Raw genomic sequence first — 21,254 nt, 5'->3', positions numbered from 1 at the left:
TACCCTGTGTAGCACCTTACAGTCAGATGCAGAGCAGTTGCCATACCAGGCGGTAATGCAACCGCTCAGGATGCTCTCGATGGTGCGGGATTTCTTATAAGCGTCCAGATTAGACTACAGCTCCTTGAAAGCGGCAGCTCTAGCCTATAGCTCAAAGAGGATGTTGCCTGTAATCCATGGCTTCTGGTTGGGATATGTATGTACAGTCACTGTGGGGACAACGTCATCGATTAACTTATTGATGAAGCCGATGACTGAGGTGGTATGTTCCTCAATGCCATTGGATGAATCCCAGAACATATTCCAGTCTGTGCTAGCAATACAGTCCTGTAGTGTAGCATCCGCGTCATCTAACCACTTCCGTATTGAGCGAGTCACTGGTACTTCCTGCTTTAGTTTTTGCTTGTAAGCAGGAATCAGGAGGATATAATTGTGGTCAAATTTTACAGAGGGAGGGAGATAGCTTTATATGCGTCTCTGTGTGTGGAGTAAAGGTGGACTAGGATTATTTTTCCCTGCCTGCACATGTGACATGCTGGTAAAATTTGGTAAAACTGATTTAAGTTTGCCTGCATTAAAGTTCCCTGCAACTAGGAACGCCACTTCTGGGTGAGCATTTTCTTCTTTACTTATGGCCTTATAGAGTTGGTTGAGAGCGGTCTTAGTGCCAGCTTCACCTTGTGGTGGTAAATAGACGGATACGAATAATACAGATGAGAACTCTCTTGGTAGATAGTGTGGTCGACAGCTTATCATAAGGTACTCTACCTCAGGTGAGTAATACCTTCAGACTTCTTTAATATTAGACATCGAATTCTGACAAATTTCAAGCATCGATTATGCAAGAATGGGCTGCCATCAGTCAGGATGTGGCACCACAAGCATGCCAGGGCGGATTGCAGAGGTCTTGAAAAAGAAGGGCCAACACTGCAAATATTGACTCTTTGCATCAACTTCATGTAATTTTCAACCTTTGACACTTATGAAATGGTTGTAATTATACTTCAGTATTACATAGTAACATCTGACAAAAATATCTAAAGACACTGAAGCAGCAAACTTTGTGAAAATTAATATTTGTGTCATTCTCAAAACTTTTGGCCACGACTGTATATTGTCAGTTTCTTTGTTCAGCCACGTCTCGGGGAAACATAAGATGTTTTTAATGTCCTTTTGGTAGGATAATCTTAATAGTAGGTCATCAATTTTATTTTCTAACGATTGCACGTTAGCTAGAAGAATGGAAGCTATTGGGAGTTTACTCGCTTTCCTACGGATTCTCAGGAGTCCCTGCTCTGCGTCCCCATTTCCGGCGTCTTTTATTCACGGAAAAGGTGTGGATCTGGTCAGGTTCCAGTGAAAACAGGATATCCTTCTCATCGGACTCGTTAAAGGAAAAAGTTTCTTCCAGTCCGCGGTGAGTGATCGCTTTTCTGATGTCCAGAAGTTATTTTCGGTCTTAACTTCTCTGCGCACGGAACCCGCTAGCGGGCTGAAATTCCACAACATACGGTGATCGCTACATAAATAGTCATATTAAACATTCATGAAAATACAAGTGTCTCACATGTATCGAAAGCCTAGAATCTTGCTAATCCAACTGCGTTGTCAGATTTAAAAAAGGATTTACTGCGAAAGGATACGATGCGATTATCTGAGCATAGAGCCCCATAAAAAATACAAAAAAATTAACAGCACAGGCGTAACATATTCACAAACTGCATTAAAATAAATTGTTTACCTTTGACGATCTTCGTCTGTTTGCAATTCCAATGCTCATTGTTACACAATGAATGATCTTTTGTTTGATCAAATTAGTTTTTATAGCCTAACACGAAACATTTTGTGAACCGCTTGTGTCGTGAATTCCGTCTCATTCCATTTTCGACGGCACATTCCAGGTAAATAATCCACACAGAACGTGACTTTTCCAGTCATGATTGGTTTCACTGCAATCAACTGGTTTGTTTGTAACACAATCAAACCTGATGGGCCATTTCGCGGGACGTATTGACTGAAAGAAACCGATTTGATGACAACAAGTCATGACATCATTGTGCACCAATGATTTGCCCGCTGTTTCGTTGATTGACAGTCTTTTAACCCAATGACCACTGATCGACTTGAAATCTAGCTGGGTAGATAGCCAATGAGCTGAGCTAAACGGCAATACGCCATGTTTATGTGTTGCAAGACCAACCCATGTAGTAAGCTTCAGCGTAAAGTGAGTCATTCGCTATTGAAGTGTTTGGTGATGGAACCCTAAACTGTTCATTTTTACTCTTGAGGTGCTGTCCTGTTGCACCCTCTACAACCACTGTGATTTCCACCCGGCACAGCCAGAAGAGGACTGGCCACCCCTCATAGCCTGGTTCCTCTCTAGGTTTCTTCCTAGGTTTTTGCCTTTCTAGGGAGTTTTTCCTAGCCACCGTGCTTCTACACCTGCATTGCTTGCTGTTTGGGGTTTTAGGCTGGGGCTATATAAATTGATTTAATTTGATAGAGGACCGAGGGTCTTCCAAATATTGAAAGTGTGTAAATAGTTACCCATGTTATTTTGTAAATGTATATATATATTTTTTCATATATTTTTTTATCAATAATTATTATATTTTTTCATTCTTTTTCCATTTTTTTCCCGCAATTCTTTGGGGGGGTGTTAGATACCATTTGGCTATTTTGTATTTAGTTATTTGTTTCAAAATGTTTACCTTCACCCATTTGGCCACTTGGGTACATTTGGGCTACTTGTGCGGGACACCTGGGTGACTTCATGATAAATGTCATGTAACACACTCATTTTGGAAGGTATCATTCTGAAACTTTGCACAAGTGCTGTTGCCCTCTTATATTTTTCACTGAAATTGTCCCCATCTGAATGTTTGTTTTATCTTGTTCATTTTAAAGATGATACAAAAATAAAAATAAAAAACGTATGGTTTCTTTCATTGTTTTATCTAAACCAGATCTATTGTGTGTTATTCTCCTACATTCAATTCACATTTTCACACACTTCAGAGTGTTGTCTTTCAAATGGTACCAAGAATATGCATATCCTTGGTTCTGTGCCTGAGCTACAGGCTTTTAGATTTGGGTATGTCTTCAGGTGGAAATTGCACAAAGTAGGGGGGGAGCTGCAAGAGGTTTTAAGAGACGGTAGCAGCAACATTATGCACACAATAAGTTAAAAAATAACTTATACCAAATACCTTTTTTTTTTACAAAATTGCACAATTGGTTGGGAGAATGTAGAACGTCAGCCATGTTCTTCGGCACCATCTTCCAGTGTGCATGTGACATATAACTTCAAACTTGAAAACGCACACTCAGAAGCGTAGTAAAGAGTTGTAGTAGAATATGAATATCAATGATGTTCCAATTTCTTTGGTAGTTTGTGGCTTCTGAAGCCAGAAGAAAGACCACTTCTTCTTTCATATTCAGTAGAATTGACATTCTGTTCAGAAAAAACAAGAAGTGATATTCTGTGTGTGAGCATGTGTGTGCTCATTCATGTGTCCATGACTTACTTGACTTAAAGGGGAACTGCACCTGCTGATTTGGCCTAGTTTTTTTTTGCTTTCTCCTCAAGAAATGGGGGTGGCCAGCAAGAAATCCTTGCCAACACCAAGACACGCCCATCTGTCAGAACCTTGCCCGCAGCTGTTTCCCCCCACTCAATCACAGCAAACACACCTCCTGCCGGTTGAGTTCAATAACTACTGACAGATGTATGGTGAGATGCCAGAATAAGTTTTGAATAGGTCAGTAGCCTACAGAGTAATATGAGAAGAATGCAATTGCTGAATTTAGATTTTCTAAACTAAGTGTTTTGATAACTTCCTGACCAGGTTAGGTGATCTTTTTGTGATGTTCCGGGGACATCCTAGCAAATAATTGTTGTTTGCAGGGCTGTTGCTGGCACAATGTCTGTGGTTAAGTCAGGTGGAGGCTTGTTTGGAATTTCCTCAAAGTGTTATCTCCAGCACTCCATTTCTTGGGATTGTTTGGTAAGAGGGTTTCCCGTTTATCTCTAATGGGGTGGCTTCGGTTCCTGTTCTTCCCAGCCAGCTGTCCGGTGATCTTGTACAGCTCCTTGGAATTTTGTTGTGCTTTTCCTTGTGTGCTTTCTTTTCCCTCTTTCTGACCAACTTATTTCTACGTCTGTATTCCTGCTGCAGACTTCCTCTCTTGGTGTCATCCATTTCCCAGTTGAGTTTGGTCTCCCTCCTTGCCTCTTTCTTTCCAGGTGTCATCTGACACTTGCCTTTTCCCACTAAGACTGACTTTGCATAGATCCATTGTTGAGGGAAAATGTACTTGATACGATTGGAATATTTTGTTGTCTCACTTAGCTAGCTTAAGATAAATACACTAATTGTAAGTCACTCTGGCTAAAAGCGTCTGCTAAATGACTAAAATGTACCTGTGATTGTCTTTTCTCCTAACTTCCCTGTGGCCTTGTACTTCACCAGTTCTTGTGATGGCATTCTTGCATCTTGACCACTTGTCATCTATGTTTTCTCCCAATACTCAAAATATTTGAGATACGCCAGGAACGGGGAATACTGTATCTGGCTATTTTGTACTTTTCTCGTCTCAAATCGCCCCTGCGTCCAACTGCCAACCTTCCTCTTCACTGCCAACTTCATCCTGAATTATCCTATCGGGGTGATAGTCAGTCGATGTCGGCCCCTCTTTTGACTGACATCCAGGTGCAGTCTCCTCCATTTCCTGGTTATTGTTATGTGATCAATCAGTTTTTTTTGTGGGCCAGGCATACCCATGTGGCTTTGTGGGTGAGTTTTTGTGGGAAGAGACTTCCTCAAATTGTTCGTTAAATAAGCATGCCCCTTTCAATAAAATGTAGAGGTAAGAACAGATTTTGCCCTTGGTTCACTCCAGACCTGACTGCCCTCGACCAGCACAAAAACACCCTGTGGCGTACTGCACTAGCATCGAATAGTCCCCACGATATGCAACTTTTCAGGGAAGTCAGAACCAATACACACAGTCAGTTAGGAAAGCAAAGGCTAGCTTTTTCAAACAGAAATTTGCATTCTGTAGCTCTAACTCCAAAAAGTTCTGGGACACTGTCAAGTCCATGGAGAATAAGAGCACCTCCTCCCAGCTGCCCACTGCACTGAGGCTAGGAAACACTGTCACCACCGATAAATCCACAATAATCGAGAATTTCAACAAGCATTTCTCTACGGCTGGCCATGCCTTCCTCCTGGCTACCCCAACAGTTCCCCCGCAGCTACTTGCCCAAGCCTCCCCAGCTTCTCCTTCACCCAAATCCAGATAGCAGATGTTCTGAAAGAGCTGCAAAACCTGGACCTGTACAAATCAGCTGGGCTAGACAATCTGGACCCTCTCTTTCTAAAATTATCCGCCGCCATTGTTGCAACCCCTATTACTAGTCTGTTCAACCTCTCTGTTCAACCTCGTCCAAGATTGGAAAGTTGCTGCGGTCATCCCCCTCTTCAAAGGGGGTGACACTCTAGACCCAAACTGTTACAGACCTATATCCATCCTGCCCTACCTTTTCTAAAGGCTTCAAACGCCAAGTTAACAAACAGATCATTTTGAATCCCACCGTACCTTCTCCGCTGTGCAATCCGGTTTCCGAGCTGGTCACCGGTGCACCTCAGCCACGCTCAAGGTACTAAACTATATCATAACCGCCATCGATAAAAGACAATACATAACCGCCATCGATAAAAGACAATGCTGTGCTGTCAGACTTCAACAATGCTCAGGTTGTATCTTCTCATCTCTCTAGCTAGTTGTGACAGCTTTCCTGTCTGGTAAAATGTTCTGACATTCCAGCATCCAATTCTCATTCTTGACTGTTCTTTCAGTTGAGTTTGGGCACCCTTTTAGAGTAGTCTGTTCGGCTAAGGTGAGGTGAGGTTGTGTTTCCATAGTTTTGCTTTCTGAAATAGTTTTTGAACAACTGAATGGGTGACTAGAAATGTTCTAACTACCAGATCTTTGGTAACTTTCAAGGATTTTATGCAATCTATCACAAGACGGGTACTTCAGATTTTCACAGGTGTCTGTAATTATCTCTAACCCTCTGTGGCCTTTTCACATGTAAAATATAAGTAATTAAATAAGATTATACAAAAAATTACCAGTTACAATAGATTGCCATAGATTTTATGTTAATTACCAAAATAACCAAAGATTCCGGTAACTGTGGTAAATTACCAGTAGCTTCGCAACCCTTCCCAGGCAGTTGTTCCAACTGTTATCTGCAGTGGTTGTAGATAATTTTCCTTTGTAAGGCTCCATAATCAATAGTCGGACTGTGCTTCGTCTGACCCCTGACCCTAGACCTGTCCGGTTTGGTTAGACCTGCTGGGAGTTACCTCCCACCTGCATAGCTCTGAGGGGTCGTTGAGGTACATAAGCCCCCTCACCACGACAAGGTGACAGTCCCAGAGGAGGGCCACTCGTCCACACGTGTGTATGACTGAATGTGTGTCTACCCTTTGTCTCTTCCCTACAGGTCGTGTAGGAACACCCCACTTCATGGCCCCAGAGGTGGTGAAGAGGGAGCCTTATGGTAAGCCAGTAGATGTGTGGGGCTGTGGCGTCATCCTCTTCATCCTGCTCTCTGGCTGCCTGCCCTTCTACGGCACAAAGGAACGCCTGTTTGAAGCCATCTGCAGAGGCAAATACAAGGTAGTAGTTGATTTACAAAACGCCACCACACAATGATGTGTACAATAATAACTCCAGGCTGTGCCTATGGTATTAGTAGCCTTACCCCACCTGAAAATGTGTGTGTGCTGTTCTCTCTCTCCGTGTGCGTGTGTCTCTCCAGTTAAACCCCAGGCAATGGGGCCATATCTCAGAGAGCGCTAAAGACCTGGTGAGACGGATGCTCATGCTGGATCCTGCAGAGAGAATCACTGTCTACGAGGCACTCAACCACCCCTGGCTCAAGGTACACACACACACACACACACACACACACACTGTCTGCCTCAAACTCCACTGGATCACAGCATACTGTAAATGATGGTGCATTATGTGAACATTTTGGGGGGGGGGGGGTGTATTTCAAATGGTACTGTAATTCCACCCCACAGAATACAGTACCGTATTTTTACAGTGGCAGACATGTTTTGACCACGAGTGGATGCATCGTATTGTTGTGTGGCTCGAGGCTGTAAGAGGCTGTATCTGTTGCACCCATTCGGGAAAGGGCTGTACAAAGTTAACTGGTATGTTGTATTATGGGAGCATTGATGTTTTTACAGTACATTATAAGGTATTGTACTGTGCCGTTACACAGTACTTGCTCTGGTACTGTAATATGGAATACAGTCACTTGCCAGTGAGCTGCCTGTAAGTTACTGTCAAATTCACTACAACCCCTTTTACAGTGTACACACACACACACACCCACACACACACAACCTTGTACAGCTAACCTTGTGGGGACACACAATTCAGTCCCATTCAAAACCCTAACCTGTACTCTTACCCTAACCTTACCCCTAACCCTAGATCCTAACCCTAAAACTAACCCTTAAAGTAATTCTAACACTAATTCTAACCTTAACCCTAAACCCACTAGAAATAGCATGTTGACCTCGTGGGGACTAACAAAATGTCCGTAGTTGGTCAAATTATTGTTAGTTTACTATGCTTGTGGCGAATTCTGGTCCCCAAAATAATAGTTAAACATGTCCACACACACACACATTGTCTTCTTGGGATACCGAAAGGCTAGTAAAGTGAGATTGTGATTGTATTGATCAGGAGAGAGACCGTTATGCCTATAAGATCCACCTGCTAGAGACGGTGGAACAGCTGAGGAAGTTCAACGCCAGGAGAAAGCTCAAGGTAAGCTCCCCAAATTCTACTCTCCTTTTGTAGTTGGAATGACAATAGGAGTGTTCATGTTTTAAAACATTTGGTGCTGACAGGGAAGATGGTTTGTCTAACTGTCTGTCTGTCTCAGGGAGCCGTACTGGCAGCAGTCTCCAGCCACAAGTTTAACTCCTTCTACGGAGATCCACCAGAGGAGATGCCTGACTTCTCTGAAGACCCCACATCCTCAGGTAGGAGTAACATACACACACACACACACACGTTTGCACGTGCGCACACACAATTATTTACAACTCTGGGTTCCTGTTCCCCGGGCACCGATGATGTCGATTAAGGCAGTCCCCCGCGCCTCTCTGATTCAGAGGGGTTGGGTTAAATGCGGAAGACACATTTCAGTTGAATACATTCCGTTGTACAACTGACGAGGTATCCCCCTTTGTCTTATGTCTTTTTCAATGTATTGTTTTCACAAAGAAAATATCTTCTCTAGTGCTCTAACTCTTACACCGGCTTCTGAAACGTCATCCTGGAGAGCGACTGTACTGGGCTTGCAGGCTTTTGTTCCAGCCCAACACTTGATTAAACTTTATCTGTAAAACATGGACTCTACTGAAGACATCTTCTAAACACACACACAGTTTAGAATTTCTCTAACCTCTGACACAGTACTGCTGTTATTTTTGTTGGACTAAAAAGTCAATTCAGCACCTCTGTAATCTTTGGATGGGCTGCACTGTTTTCAGAGAATGTTTCAGCCACAATTATAGTTATTCTTTACCGCTGTTGTGTCCATGTAGTCCCCATATGAGGATGATAACTTAAGTCAGTTTGTCGCAACGTGAACTCTGTATCATTTGTGTTAATGCTGCCTTCCTGATAGGACTACTTGCAGCAGAAAGTAGGTATCCCTCCTCTAGGTATATACTGCTCTGTGTGTGTGTGTGTGTTCTATATCTGTCTGTGTTGTCCCTAGTGTCTTGCATTATTTGTTGCTTTTTTCCCATTTCCTGTTCAATGTATTCTCTTTTATTGTACTGTTGCCTACATAACTGTCTTACTGATTATGGATGGTCTGTTTTGACGTGCGTGTTTGCGTGCGTTGTGTGTGTGTGTACAGGGGCTGTGTCTCAGGTGCTGGACAGTCTTGAGGAGATCCATGCGTTGACCGACTGCAGTGAGAAAGATATGGACTTCCTACACAGTGTCTTCCAAGACGAGCATCTACACACACTACTAGATGTGAGTAGACACACACACACACACAGAATGAAACCAACACATAGGCAGAAATACTGCTAGTCTGGCCACTAAAATGTAAGTCAGACAGATGTGGTGTTTCTGTCATTAGATGACGATCGGCACCAGATGTCATTGAGTCATCTTTAACCTCCTCTCTCTGACTGACTGACTCATGTCTATGGCTGAGGGGAGTTTAGCTGGAGGTCAGACACTCAGAAACTTGAACAGCTGACTCCCACGGCTCTGTCTGCCTCTGACAGTTAGGCTACTGCTCCATTCCAATACTCTTAACTCCATTTTTGTCTGTAGGTCCTAGCTGACTACATTGACTGCTCATTTCCTTTAGCTAGCTAGCCCGTTTGTAGACATTTCCTTTAGCTAGCTAGCCCGTTTGTAGACATTTCCTTTAGCTAGCTAGCCCGTTTGTAGACATTTCCTTTAGCTAGCTAGCCCGTTTGTAGACACCTTCCCTTGTTGACATGAAAATAAGTGAATATATGTGGGAGAAAGATTGTGCAAACTCCATATAGTTTATCAGAGGGTTATGTGGAGTTATAACCATGTTGTCATGTTGTTCTTACAGAAAGAGAAGTGGAAGATGGACAGATTAGTCTCACTCACTCTCTCTGTCCCTGTCCCTCTCTCTTGCCAGTGTTTTCTGTGTTTTGTCTGTCACCCAGAACTCAGAGCAGCCAGCCAAACACCAAACCTCTCTGCTCCAGAGGGCACCAGCAGCTCACTGCCAAAACACACACACACACACCCTGCAGAGGAAACTATGCTGCACTCATGATTTCATGCCACATTAGGAGAGAAGGTGTGTGTGTGTGTGTGTTACTGAAGGCTATCTGGATGGGGGAAAGTGGGTTTTACTAAAGGGCTTACTTTGAGGCCTGTTGACTCTAAAAACTCTTATCTTAATCCTGAAGGGGTCTTGGTAACACTTGAATCACACCCTTCATCACAAAGTATAACAGCTTATGCAACTGACTTCTGACAGTCATAACACAAACTGTTATCTAGGTTGGTTGTGTGTGTGCGCGCGCGCATTCATGCGTTTTATGAACTTATAAGGCCTACAATATCTTAAGTTGAGGATGTGAGGTTTGGAGGGGGTTGGGAAAGGGAGTTAACAAATAGTGTTAGAAAAGGGTTAGTGGAAAAGGAAGGAAGGGGGAGGATGAGGCAGTTGCTTACGGACCCTGCCCCATTTGTCAGGGGCTGAATGGGTCAAGAAGAGAAAGAGAGGAAGACTTGTCTCCAACTCTCTCTCCCTGGGAAGGCCTTTCACTAGGAACATGTTGCTGCAGATGCCCATTAGAGAGAGCAAGAGATCACACTGCTGCACTGAAAATTGAAAGAAAGAGGAGACCCAGGCTCCATCACTGAAGAGAGAGAGAGACCCCCACAATCCAGCTCTGAAAAGCGACAGAAACAAGGAGAGCGAGAGAGACCCAGACTTCTGCACTGAAAAGAGAGTGAACAATGGGTGCTATTGTCAGCCCTTAGCCCCTTTCACTGCTGTGTGACTCCAGACTCCTGCAGGAGGGTATCTGTGAGTACATCTGTAGGGCTGATGTTACCATCCTCTCCACTCGCACACAGAGAGGCTCAGGGAAACTACAGATCCACGGGAAACGGAATGGATGTACTGTAACAGTAGCCTAGTCTGGATGCTAAGCTAGCTTAGTGCTTGTTGTGCATATTCTCTTCTGGGTTAGGGTGTTTGGGTACTGCTTGGGACCTGGTTGGTGAGTCGGTCTTGTTGTTTCAGTGTGTGTGTGAGTGTGTGTCAGTGGTCCTTACTTGGGATGGAGTAAGGCTTTATTTCACTCCTTTTAGGGAGAACATTGTTGACTAACTTCAGACAACAGTTTGACAGTTAGGCAAATGAGTGATATGTTAAATGACAATATTTTAAGATATGTATATACACTTGTTTCTGAAAATGTCAAGTTTTAATAAGCAATCTGTAAGATCTTTTATAATGGTAGCACATAGCATTAGTAGTTTGAAGTAAGTGCCAAGTGTAAAGTTCATCCAGTATGTCCTACAGTCTATACTTGAGGCAGTTTTATAAGACAGTCTGTATCGTCACATCTAAACATTGCAAGCAGATATGAAAATAGCATTTCCTGTTAGCTACCGAGACTTCAAACACCTACTCAAAATGAAGCAGGCACTGTGTGTGCCTTGGTGGGTGTCATTGTGTGGGTGGGTGTGGTTTCCATGACCCTGCAGATGGATAATATCAGGAGTTGTAAAACCACAATGCACTCCTTTTTATAATTTTATCGTTATTATTTGAATTTATTTATTACCTCAGATTTTTCACCCCAGCACCCCTACTTCCCGCAGCTATGCCCCATGTCATGACAAAAATACTCCCGAATGCATCATTTTTTTCTCAATTTTAGAATCTAGCTTTTGTTTTGGTTATTGTTAGTTCTCAAAGATCTTATTTAAAAAATATACATGATCCTTTCTACATACTTTATATCTGGGTTTTACTTGTTTAAGTTTACACTGAAAACGTTTTTCCATCACTGTACTGTTTGAACATGGGCGGCCCAAAAAAAACACTTATGCGGACCGCCCAAGACTTTTCTATGCAGAAAAAACCCTGGACCCTGGTTCTCATGTCAGCCTTCCACAGTAGGAGCGGACAGAGAAAGACAGAGCCTCTGAACTTTCCCAGGAACAGCAGGTGTCTAGTGCTCAGCCTCCCCATGCACTCCCCACAGATACATCACACAGGCATCTGTCCAAACATGGTTGACTCCCACTGCAGACCCAGGCACCACAGACATCTCAAACATTCAGAGTATTCTCCTCCTTTTCCCATCACATACTCAGGAATGACACACACAGCAGACTTAGCATGATAATACTGTCTGAATATCACTGTGTTAGTGTTCATACAAATAACACACACATTTAGTCATAAGTTCACGGAAGGATAGCCACATAATGTACATTTCTAGAAAAACGGGACCGTTCCCAGCTGTAGTTTCGACTTCTAAATGAGAAATACACATGAACTAAATGTTAGCTGTTTTCGTACCATGTTTCTGATTGTTGCCTAAACCAGTGGCTGAGAACTGCTACTTGTGATAGTACTATTGGTCTGCCTTGTCTCTGGCCAGGAGCTATGGGGAAATGCCTCTTTTGAAAGAGAGGGGTTGTGTGTGTGCGTGTGCGTGCACCTGTACATGTACGTGCTGTCTTATGATGTCAGCTGCTCTCCTTTGATGTCCAGAAAAATGTGTACATTATCCAACACACATTCTTATGAAGATCATGAGTTACATTTTTCTATCCTGAGTTATTTCATCGCTGACTTTTCAACCGAGCTCTCTTTTTCTCCTCTCAATAGTGTGAACAATGAACCAGTCTTTTATTTGTGTCTGACACACAACTCCTCTGCTTGTCTTGGTTGGTTAGTGGAGACTACTCAACTGTGTGTACATTGTGTTTACACACTGATTCATACGCACGCACACAACCTCAACAGTTGATCTTGTATAGTCAGCTGGTTCATTTGCATACAGAACCAAAGTGTTGCTCCTCTTTCAGTCTGCATCATAAACTATATAATAAATGTTCCCTACATTGTAAATCTTCTGTAATGCTTAAATGAAAGCAAGCAATTGTCCACATTGACGAGAGCCTGGCACTAAAGACAACCGGTCATTCTGAGTACAGAGAGAAGGAACAAAATGTATCATTCAGCCATTGAAATGATTCACCATGAGCCATTCATTGTTGTTCAGTGTTGTGTGTCGTGTTGTTTCAGCTTTACGACAAGATCAACACCAAGTCCTCCCCCCAGATCAGAAACCCCTCTAGCGATGCTGTGCAGAGAGCCAAAGAGGTGAGCACACACACACACTGATATAATGTTGTGTGCTTGTCACCATGCTTGTGAAGACCTATATGATTGATCACATGATCAACTCTATCACATGCTGCTTCCTATGCCTCTGCCCTGATCAGTCTTCTTTACCAACACGGCTCTAGTTATTAACACATCTCTCATCACCATCATTCTACTATTCATTATGTTCACATCGCAAATAACACCCTATTTTCCATATAGTGCACTCCTTGGACCACAGCCCTATGTGGCTCTGATCAGAAGTAGTCAAAAGTAGTGCCCTATATGGGGAATAGAGTGTAATTTGAGACATCCTATCTAACTCTTCAATGCTGTTATCTACTTCCTAAGCATTCTTTGGGTATCTGCTGTTTGTTTAACATTGGGTCAATCTGGCCTGGGGTCAGATTTTGAAAGAAACAGATTATGAAGGTATTGACCAGAAGGGTCTCTCTGATCTTGAATCAGATTCTAGGGGTCAGGTGTGTTTACAAACTGGGTCTATAGTAGGTCAGCCAACATGGCTTATTTGTTAAGAAGATTGAAGGAACAACAGCTAGTCAATATCGGAGGTAGTCATTTGATCAAGACAGTTTGAAACTACTAAACTGTCAAATAGTGAGGCCCTGTGTTTCATTCCAAAAGGTTTCTAGCCTGAAAGAAAAGTGGATAAGGGCAGTCAGAGTGGGGGATAACAGTTTTGGAATGGAATGCATTCTATTAGATAGAATACAGTGCATTCGGAAAGTATTCAGACCCCTTGACTTTTTCCACATTTTGTTACGTTACAGTTTTATTCTAAAATTGATTAAATAGTTTTTTTCCCTCATCAATCTACTTTTTTTTTTTTGCAAATGTATTACAAATACAAAACTGATATCACATTTACGTAAGTATTCAAACCCTTTATACAATACTTTGTTGAAGCACCTTTGGCAGTGATTAAAGCCTTGTCTTCTTGGGTATGAGGCTATAAGCTTGGTTCACCTGTATTTGGGGAGTTTCTCCCATTCTTCTCTGCAGATCCTCTCAAGCTCTGTCAGGTTGGATGGGGAGCGTCGCTGCACAGCTATTTTCAGGTCTCTCCAGAGATGTTCAATCAGGTTGAAGTCCGGGCTCTGCCTGGGCCACTCAAGGACATTCATAGACTTGTCCCGAAGCCACTCCTGCGTTGTCTTGGCTGTGTGCTTAGGGTCGTTGTCCTGTTGGAAGGTGAACCTTCACCCCAGTCTGAGGTCCTGAGAGATCTGGATCAGGTTTTCATTAAGGATCTCTCTGTACTTTGCTCTATTCATCTTTCCCTCGATCCTGACTGGTCTCTGTCCCTGACGCTGAAAAACATCCCCACATCATGATGCTGCCACCACCATGCTTCACCACCAAAAATTGATTATTCCATCAACCTCATGGCTTGGTATTTTCTCTGACATGCACTGTCAACTGTGGGACCTTATATAGACAGGTGTGTGCCTTTCCAAATCATGTCCAATCAAATTAATAGACCACAGGTGGACTCCAATCAAGTTGTAGAAACATCTCAAAGATGATCAATGGAAACATGATGCACCAGAGCTCAATTTCGTGTCTCATAGCAAAGGGTCTGAATACTTATGTAAATAAAGTGTTTTTATTTGTTTATACATTTGCAAACATTTCTTTGTCATTATGGGGTATTGTGTGTAGATTGATGAGGAAAATGTTTTATTTAATCCATTTTAGAATAAGGCTGTAACGGCTGCAACATAACAAAATGTGGAAAAAGTCAAGGGGTCTGAAAACTTTCCGAATGCACTGTATGTAGCCTTATCCACAAACTTAAAAGACCTATTAATTTTGCGGGTTTTCCACACCCATTGTTAGTGAAGCTATTCCACAGTCTGTTTGACCATTTATAGACCGTAAAATAATAACTAGCTCAGAGTGCTTGTTTATTTACACTTTCTCAGTTGTGTGTGTGTGTGTGTGTCAGAACTACACACACATATACATCAAAAAGACACCCACACACACATTTCCCCGTTATTTGTTGTCTATGCTGTAGTTGTTTGTGGAACAGTGGAGTGTATTGGGGTGGGCTGTTTTGTGACCTCTGGCGCCATTACTTCCTTTATACACAATTGGTACCAAACAGCCCAGTGGCCTCGCATACTCTGGTGCATAGTGTTTAACTCAAGCCAACTAGCTGCACTCACACACTCAATGAACCAGCCTAGAGTGGAAGTAGCTACTTAACAGGAAATGGCGAGCCGGGGATGTGCATCATTAGCTTGTGTGTGAACTTTGACAAAACAAGCACACGTGTTGTAAGTGTGAAATGTTTGTATTGGGCTCTTTTGTATGTGGAGGGCTGTTAAAATGTATGTCTGACTAAGAAGAAGAGAGAGGGAGTGGGTGGAAAAACTAACACCGCTCTATTAACACTGGAAAATACCTTTTAGAGCAGTGTTAGGACTCTTTATGTGGCGTTGGAGTCTAAAGGACTTCAGTAATGAACCAACTCGAGTTGACCCAGTCTGGTCCTGGAGGGGACTTAGTCATGGCCTACTTATCGTTGTGTCTGGGTCATAGTTTTCCTTTTTTGAACTAGTCTAGTTGGATTAGGTTGTATGGAGGGAGACTGAACAGATGTGTGGGCGAGTGCATGCTTGTGTGTGTCTTTTTTTATGCATGTGTGCGTGTAATGTTTCTTTAGTTGCCATACTTCCTCTAGTAGTGGGTCCTTTTATTTTGTCTCTGCTGAAATCCTTACTTTTTTCCTGAGTTCTGATCGGAGTGTCTTTCTAGTCAATGTTGTACACATTGATCCAGTATTTCACCACAGAACAAAACCTCTATTCTTTCTTTCCCACCGTTGACTTAAAGGGACTTCTGCTGAAATACTCTGCTTGGCTTCCTGCTACTGATCCCCACTGGCGACACTGAAATACTCTGCTTGGCTTCCTGCTACTGATCCCCACTGGCGACACTGAAATACTCTGCTTGGCTTCCTGCTACTGATCCCCACTGGCGACACTGAAATACTCTGCTTGGCTTCCTGCTACTGATCCCCACTGGCGACACTGAAATACTCTGCTTGGCTTCCTGCTACTGATCCCCACTGGCGACACTGAAATACTCTGCTTGGCTTCCTGCTACTGATCCCCACTGGGGACACTGAAATACTCTGCTTGGCTTCCTGCTACTGATCCCCACTGGCGACACTGAAATACTCTGCTTGGCTTCCTGCTACTGATCCCCACTGGCGACACTGAAATACTCTGCTTGGCTTCCTGCTACTGATCCCCACTGGCGACACTGAAATACTCTGCTTGGCTTCCTGCTACTGATCCCACTGGCGACACTGAAATACTCTGCTTGGCTTCCTGCTACTGATCCCCACTGGCGACACTGAAATACTCTGCTTGGCTTCCTGCTACTGATCCCCACTGGCGACACTGAAATACTCTGCTTGGCTTCCTGCTACTGATCCCCACTGGCGACACTGAAATACTCTGCTTGGCTTCCTGCTACTGATCCCCACTGGCGACACTGAAATACTCTGCTTGGCTTCCTGCTACTGATCCCCACTGGCGACACTGAAATACTCTGCTTGGCTTCCTGCTACTGATCCCCACTGGGGACACTGAAATACTCTGCTTGGCTTCCTGCTACTGATCCCCACTGGGGACACTGAAATACTCTGCTTGGCTTCCTGCTACTGATCCCCACTGGTGACACTGAAATACTCTGCTTGGCTTCCTGCTACTGATCCCCACTGGTGACACTGAAATACTCTGCTTGGCTTCCTGCTACTGATCCCCACTGGTGACACTGAAATGCTTTAAAATGATACTGTACTAGCACAGATTTGATCCTCGTCTATGTGGCTCTACTACGCGTATAGACACTAACCTTTCACCCCCCCCCTCGATGCCGTCATCTTTTACCTTTATCAAACTTTACTCCCCCCGACCCTCCTGACATCCCCTGATCTTTGACCCAATCACCCCTGACTCCTCCTATGAGGACCAACAACATCATCAGAGGTCACATGTATAACTGTCCCTCCCTGTGTCCTCCTCCTGGTCTAAAGAGCTCCACCCAAGACGACGCAAGTGCCGCTTTGAAACACCTGGAATATGTAAGCCCCCTGACGTCTTTCACAACCCAACACACACACACACACACACACACACACAAACCAAATAGACAGGAAAACCAGTTGGTTTTGTTTTAAAGCATTTTGGTATTTGACAGAGGGAGACTGGGCAAAGCGTAGAGCTGTCTGTGACTTTGCATACGTGAGGCTGTAGCTCGACCCATGTAGGCTGTAGCTCAGTGTGTGAGTCTATAAAGGAGTCTGTAGTGTGGCTGTGAGCATGTTCTCTCTAAAAGAGGTTGTAAATTGTTCTGGGTCTGTTCATGTTTTAACTCAGAATGTTGGTAATAGCCTACTAGTACTGTATGTAAACGGTTTGTATCTGTTGATTTTAGGTTTGGGTCTGAGAGGTGTGAATGTCTTTAAATTGATCAGAGATGATGAGTCAATGGATACAACAGTATTGATCACACACACAATCACACACACACTGATTGATCAATGGTGATGGATTCATGTTCATACACCTTCCATTTGCCACACACACACACACCTCTATGCGCCAGGCCTCTCCATCACCTCATTCAGCAGGCAGATGGGACATAGCAGATGCCAAATCAAGTCACTCAGAGAAGCAGGGGGTGTGATGAAGACCTAAGGTGGACTCTGATTGGTTAAGAGAAGCCATGAGGGGGGAGTTCATGGACTGACGGATTTCAAAGTGACGATTTTACTGGTTGAAGTGATTCTAAAGGGGTGTGTTTTAGGAACTGTTGAGAGGGTATGTATGTGTGTGTATAATCAGGTCAGAGGTTGATGTACTGTCACTCAATAGTCCACACATACACTCCCCTGCGTTTGGTTGGAACAGGCATTGAGCAGGACTACTTTAACTCTACAGAAAGGCCACCTGACTGACGCCCTGCGCTGTTGTCTCTACCTTACAGGTATTGGAAGAGATCTCTTGTTACCCGGAGAACCACGACGTCAAGGAGCTCAGACGGATACTGACCCAGCCGCACTTTATGGTCAGTGAAACCACACACACACAAACACACACACACACCTCGACTTGGCTGTGTTTAGGCGCCATGACTGAAGCTATAGCAGAGAGGGGGGTGCAGATGAAGGAAGATGGACAGAGAGGGAGGGTGGTAGAGTGACCGAAAGCAAGAGAAAATAAAAAAGGAAGAGGAAGGTTTATTTATGTCAATCCCCCTGTGGGATGCCGTAGGCACGACTGAAACTCCATGCAGACAGAGAGAATAGTGTGCTAAATCAGGTCCTTTACATCTCTAGAGACCCTCACAGAGAAAGAGGGGAACAGAAGAGATAGGAAGACTCCATAGGGACGTGTGTGTGCGTGCCTGTGTGTGCGTGCCTGTGTGTGTGTGTGTGTGTGACATCAGTGACCTCCCTGATCTTTTGTTCCCAGTGTTAAAGACAGAAAAACAGTCTCACTTCTCAAGGTGCTTTAAAAGCTTCACTGTTAATCTCATCACGTCACTGTGTCTTATCCTCCCCTCTGATCAATGAAGAGGTCAATACTACAAAGAGAGAAGAGGGGTGGGGGAAGCGGAGGAGGGAGGAGTCATCCTCTTATCACGAGGCATTATTAATCACACACTTCCACAGGATGGATAGAGAAAGGAGAGAGAGAGAGAGAGAGAGAGAGAGAGAGAGTGGTGTATATGTTGGAGTTGTATTGGGACATTTGGAGGAGAAGAACATTAGATTGCAGTTGGAACGGGGGTAGAGTGAGCAATTAGTCAGGAGAGAGAGTGAGAGAAAGAAATGGGGAGAAAGAGGGGTGGAGATTTTGCTGGAGAATGTGTCTCATGTAATGTCCATGTAGAGCGGAGCCTGTCTTGGAGGCAGGAAGAGAGAAAGTTGGGGCCTAGCACTACAGGCTGTAGTGTGGAGGGAGAGATGGAAGGGACGTTTTGGAAAGAGGGAGAGATTCTGTGAGGAACAGAGCGGTCAGTGAGTCGTATCTGATTTGGGGCCAAGCTTTACCCAGTCTGACAAGAAGGGATAGGTGGAGGGAAGAGAGAGGTGGGGGTAGGGGGGCAGAGGAGGTGAGACGAGGGAGGGAGGCACCATTAGGTACAAGCAGCCACATTCCTAGAGACACACACACACACACACACACACACAAAGGGAAAGGTATGTGTGTCCCCAGCCTGCCACCAGTCTCTCAGGAGCATGCTACAGACAGCCCAGCTTTTTCACTTCGTCTACCAGCTATTAAGACTGGTGAGGAACTAACATTCTCATTCTAACTGTTGAATTGCATTTTTCTATTTTCCTCAAACTCTAGATATTCTAGAACTCTGGGGTTGACTTCAGAAATGCTTTTGTTTGGGAATTCAGTTTTTTCCTCTTGTAACTTGAGTGTCTAGCTTTTAAGTACCTGTTGTAGTAGCGTAGTTTGCGTAGTTTGCTGAAGGTATAATCAATATGCTAACCTGAATCCTGCCTAATATAAAGTAGTTATGGCACTGTTACAGCACTCGTCTATGTTGTGTCCATAGCATTGTTCGACCAAAGTTAGCATGCACTTTATAACTGTGCTGAAATCACCTCTGACCTGGGTGTTGAGAAAGTTAGTGGTGGAATGTCACTTTAAAGCCTCTATCTGCGGGTGGGGGGGATTAATTCTCTTCAAACCCATGAGCCTGCTCTCATTAGTGGGCTCTTGTGGTAAAGTGTGTGTGTGTGTGTGTGTTTTTTAACTTTCGATAAGTGCGTGGGATGAGTGTATGCACTAGGGGAAGCCAGAGGCAGGTTAGTCTTTGTTGGGGTTTTATACTTGCATGTCTTATGACGTTCCTAGTTTTTTGATAAAGTACCTCTCAGAAATTCTATCTGTCATTGAATAAAGCTAGCAGTCTGTGATGGGTGTCTGTATGTAGGTTTTTAGGAGGCGATAGGGGGTGGCTTCTCCTGTCTGTGGTATGTTATGAAGCCTTCAAGAATATACCGTTTGTGTGCGAGAATCTATTACTTGCTGGGTGTCTAGGTGAGCCTTGCTGCAGACCCTTGATGACGTTCTGTCTTGCTCCGACTCCCTCCCCCCATCTCCCAATCCCCCTTTTTCTGTTCCCCTGCTTCTAGGCCTTGCTCCAGACCCATGACGTGGTGGCCCATGAGGTGTACAGTGATGAGGCTCTGAGGGTCACGCCCCCGCCCACCTCGCCCTACCTGAACGGAGAATCGCCCGAGAGCACCAGCGGGGACATGGACCTGGAGAACGTGACTCGAGTACGACTGGTGCAGTTCCAGAAGAACACTGACGAACCTATGGTACGACACGAACACGGGCTATATACACACACATTGGGTCATTTGGGTTGAGGTGCTCAGTGAGTAGATATATTTACTAGTCTTGATGATCCACTGATGAAAGCTCCATATCATATAAAATATTCAAGTAGATTTACCAAATATACACGGAGAATAGCCCAAAATAAAAAAAGTCTCTATCAGGCTTAACCTGTCCTATCTGAACGGACACAGGTAGAGGACAAGACTGTAGTCTCCCCTTGAGAAACCATATTGAAGCTATCTAACAACTTGCTCAGTTGTGCACCTGGGCCTCCCACTCCTCTTTATATTCCAGCTAGTGCCAGTTTGCGCTGTTCTTTAGTTTCTTGGCAATTTCTCTGATGGAATAGCCTTCATTTCTCAGAACAAGAATTTACTGACGAGATTCAGAAGAAAGTGCTTTTGTTTCTGGCCATTTTGAGCCTGTAATCGAACCCACAAATGCTGATGCTCCAGATACTCAACTAGTCTAAAGAAGGCCAGTTTTATTGCTTCTTTAATCAGAACAACAGTTTTCAGCTGTGCTAACATAATTGCAAATGGGTTTTCTAATGATCAGTTAGCCTTTTCAAATGATAAACTTGGATTAGTTAACACAACGTGCCACTGGAACACAGGAGTGATGATAATGGGCCTCTGTACGCCCATGTAGATATTCCATTTTATTTATTTTTTTCTCAGCTGTTTCCAGCTACAATAGTCATTTTCAACATTAACAATGTCTACACTGTGTTTCTGATCAATTTTATGTTATTTTAATGGACAAAAAATGTGCTTTTCTTTCAAAAACAAGGACATTTCCAAGTGACCCCAAACTTTTGTGTGTCTGTGTGTACAGCAAATCAGCAATCTGTTCGCTAGCTTACCTGACCTGTGTTGATTGAC

General features: G+C 43.8%; 1 protein-coding gene across 47 annotated transcripts in view; it reads left to right on the top strand.

Moving 5' to 3' along the window:
• The window catches only part of LOC110501351 (peripheral plasma membrane protein CASK), a 202,496-nt gene that overhangs the window by 156,891 nt on the left and 24,351 nt on the right, over positions 1-21,254 (top strand). For 4 of the 47 annotated variants that reach the window (XM_036958684.2, XM_036958679.2, XM_036958674.2 and 1 more), the window contains exons 7-16: positions 6,515-6,693; positions 6,833-6,955; positions 7,777-7,860; positions 7,979-8,078; positions 8,729-8,746; positions 8,966-9,087; positions 12,884-12,961; positions 17,037-17,084; positions 17,990-18,070; positions 20,160-20,348. In XM_036958684.2, the coding sequence (XP_036814579.1) occupies positions 6,515-6,693; positions 6,833-6,955; positions 7,777-7,860; positions 7,979-8,078; positions 8,729-8,746; positions 8,966-9,087; positions 12,884-12,961; positions 17,037-17,084; positions 17,990-18,070; positions 20,160-20,348 (1,022 nt within the window). Of the gene's footprint in view, positions 1-3,680; positions 4,008-6,514; positions 6,694-6,832; positions 6,956-7,776; positions 7,861-7,978; positions 8,079-8,728; positions 8,747-8,965; positions 9,088-10,170; positions 10,839-12,883; positions 12,962-17,036; positions 17,085-17,989; positions 18,071-18,738; positions 19,299-20,159; positions 20,349-21,254 lie in introns of those variants that run through there. The other 43 variants (XM_090215447.1, XM_090215444.1, XM_090215440.1 and 40 more) reach the window with 23 other exon arrangements.

The sequence above is a fragment of the Oncorhynchus mykiss genome, chromosome 22 (assembly GCF_057628025.1).
Source record: "Oncorhynchus mykiss isolate SJ-2025 chromosome 22, ASM5762802v1, whole genome shotgun sequence".
In the NCBI taxonomy this organism is placed as follows: Eukaryota; Metazoa; Chordata; class Actinopteri; order Salmoniformes; family Salmonidae; genus Oncorhynchus; species Oncorhynchus mykiss.
The sequence above is the reverse complement of the archived record's forward strand: the minus strand, read 5'-3'. Positions and strand labels throughout refer to the sequence as shown.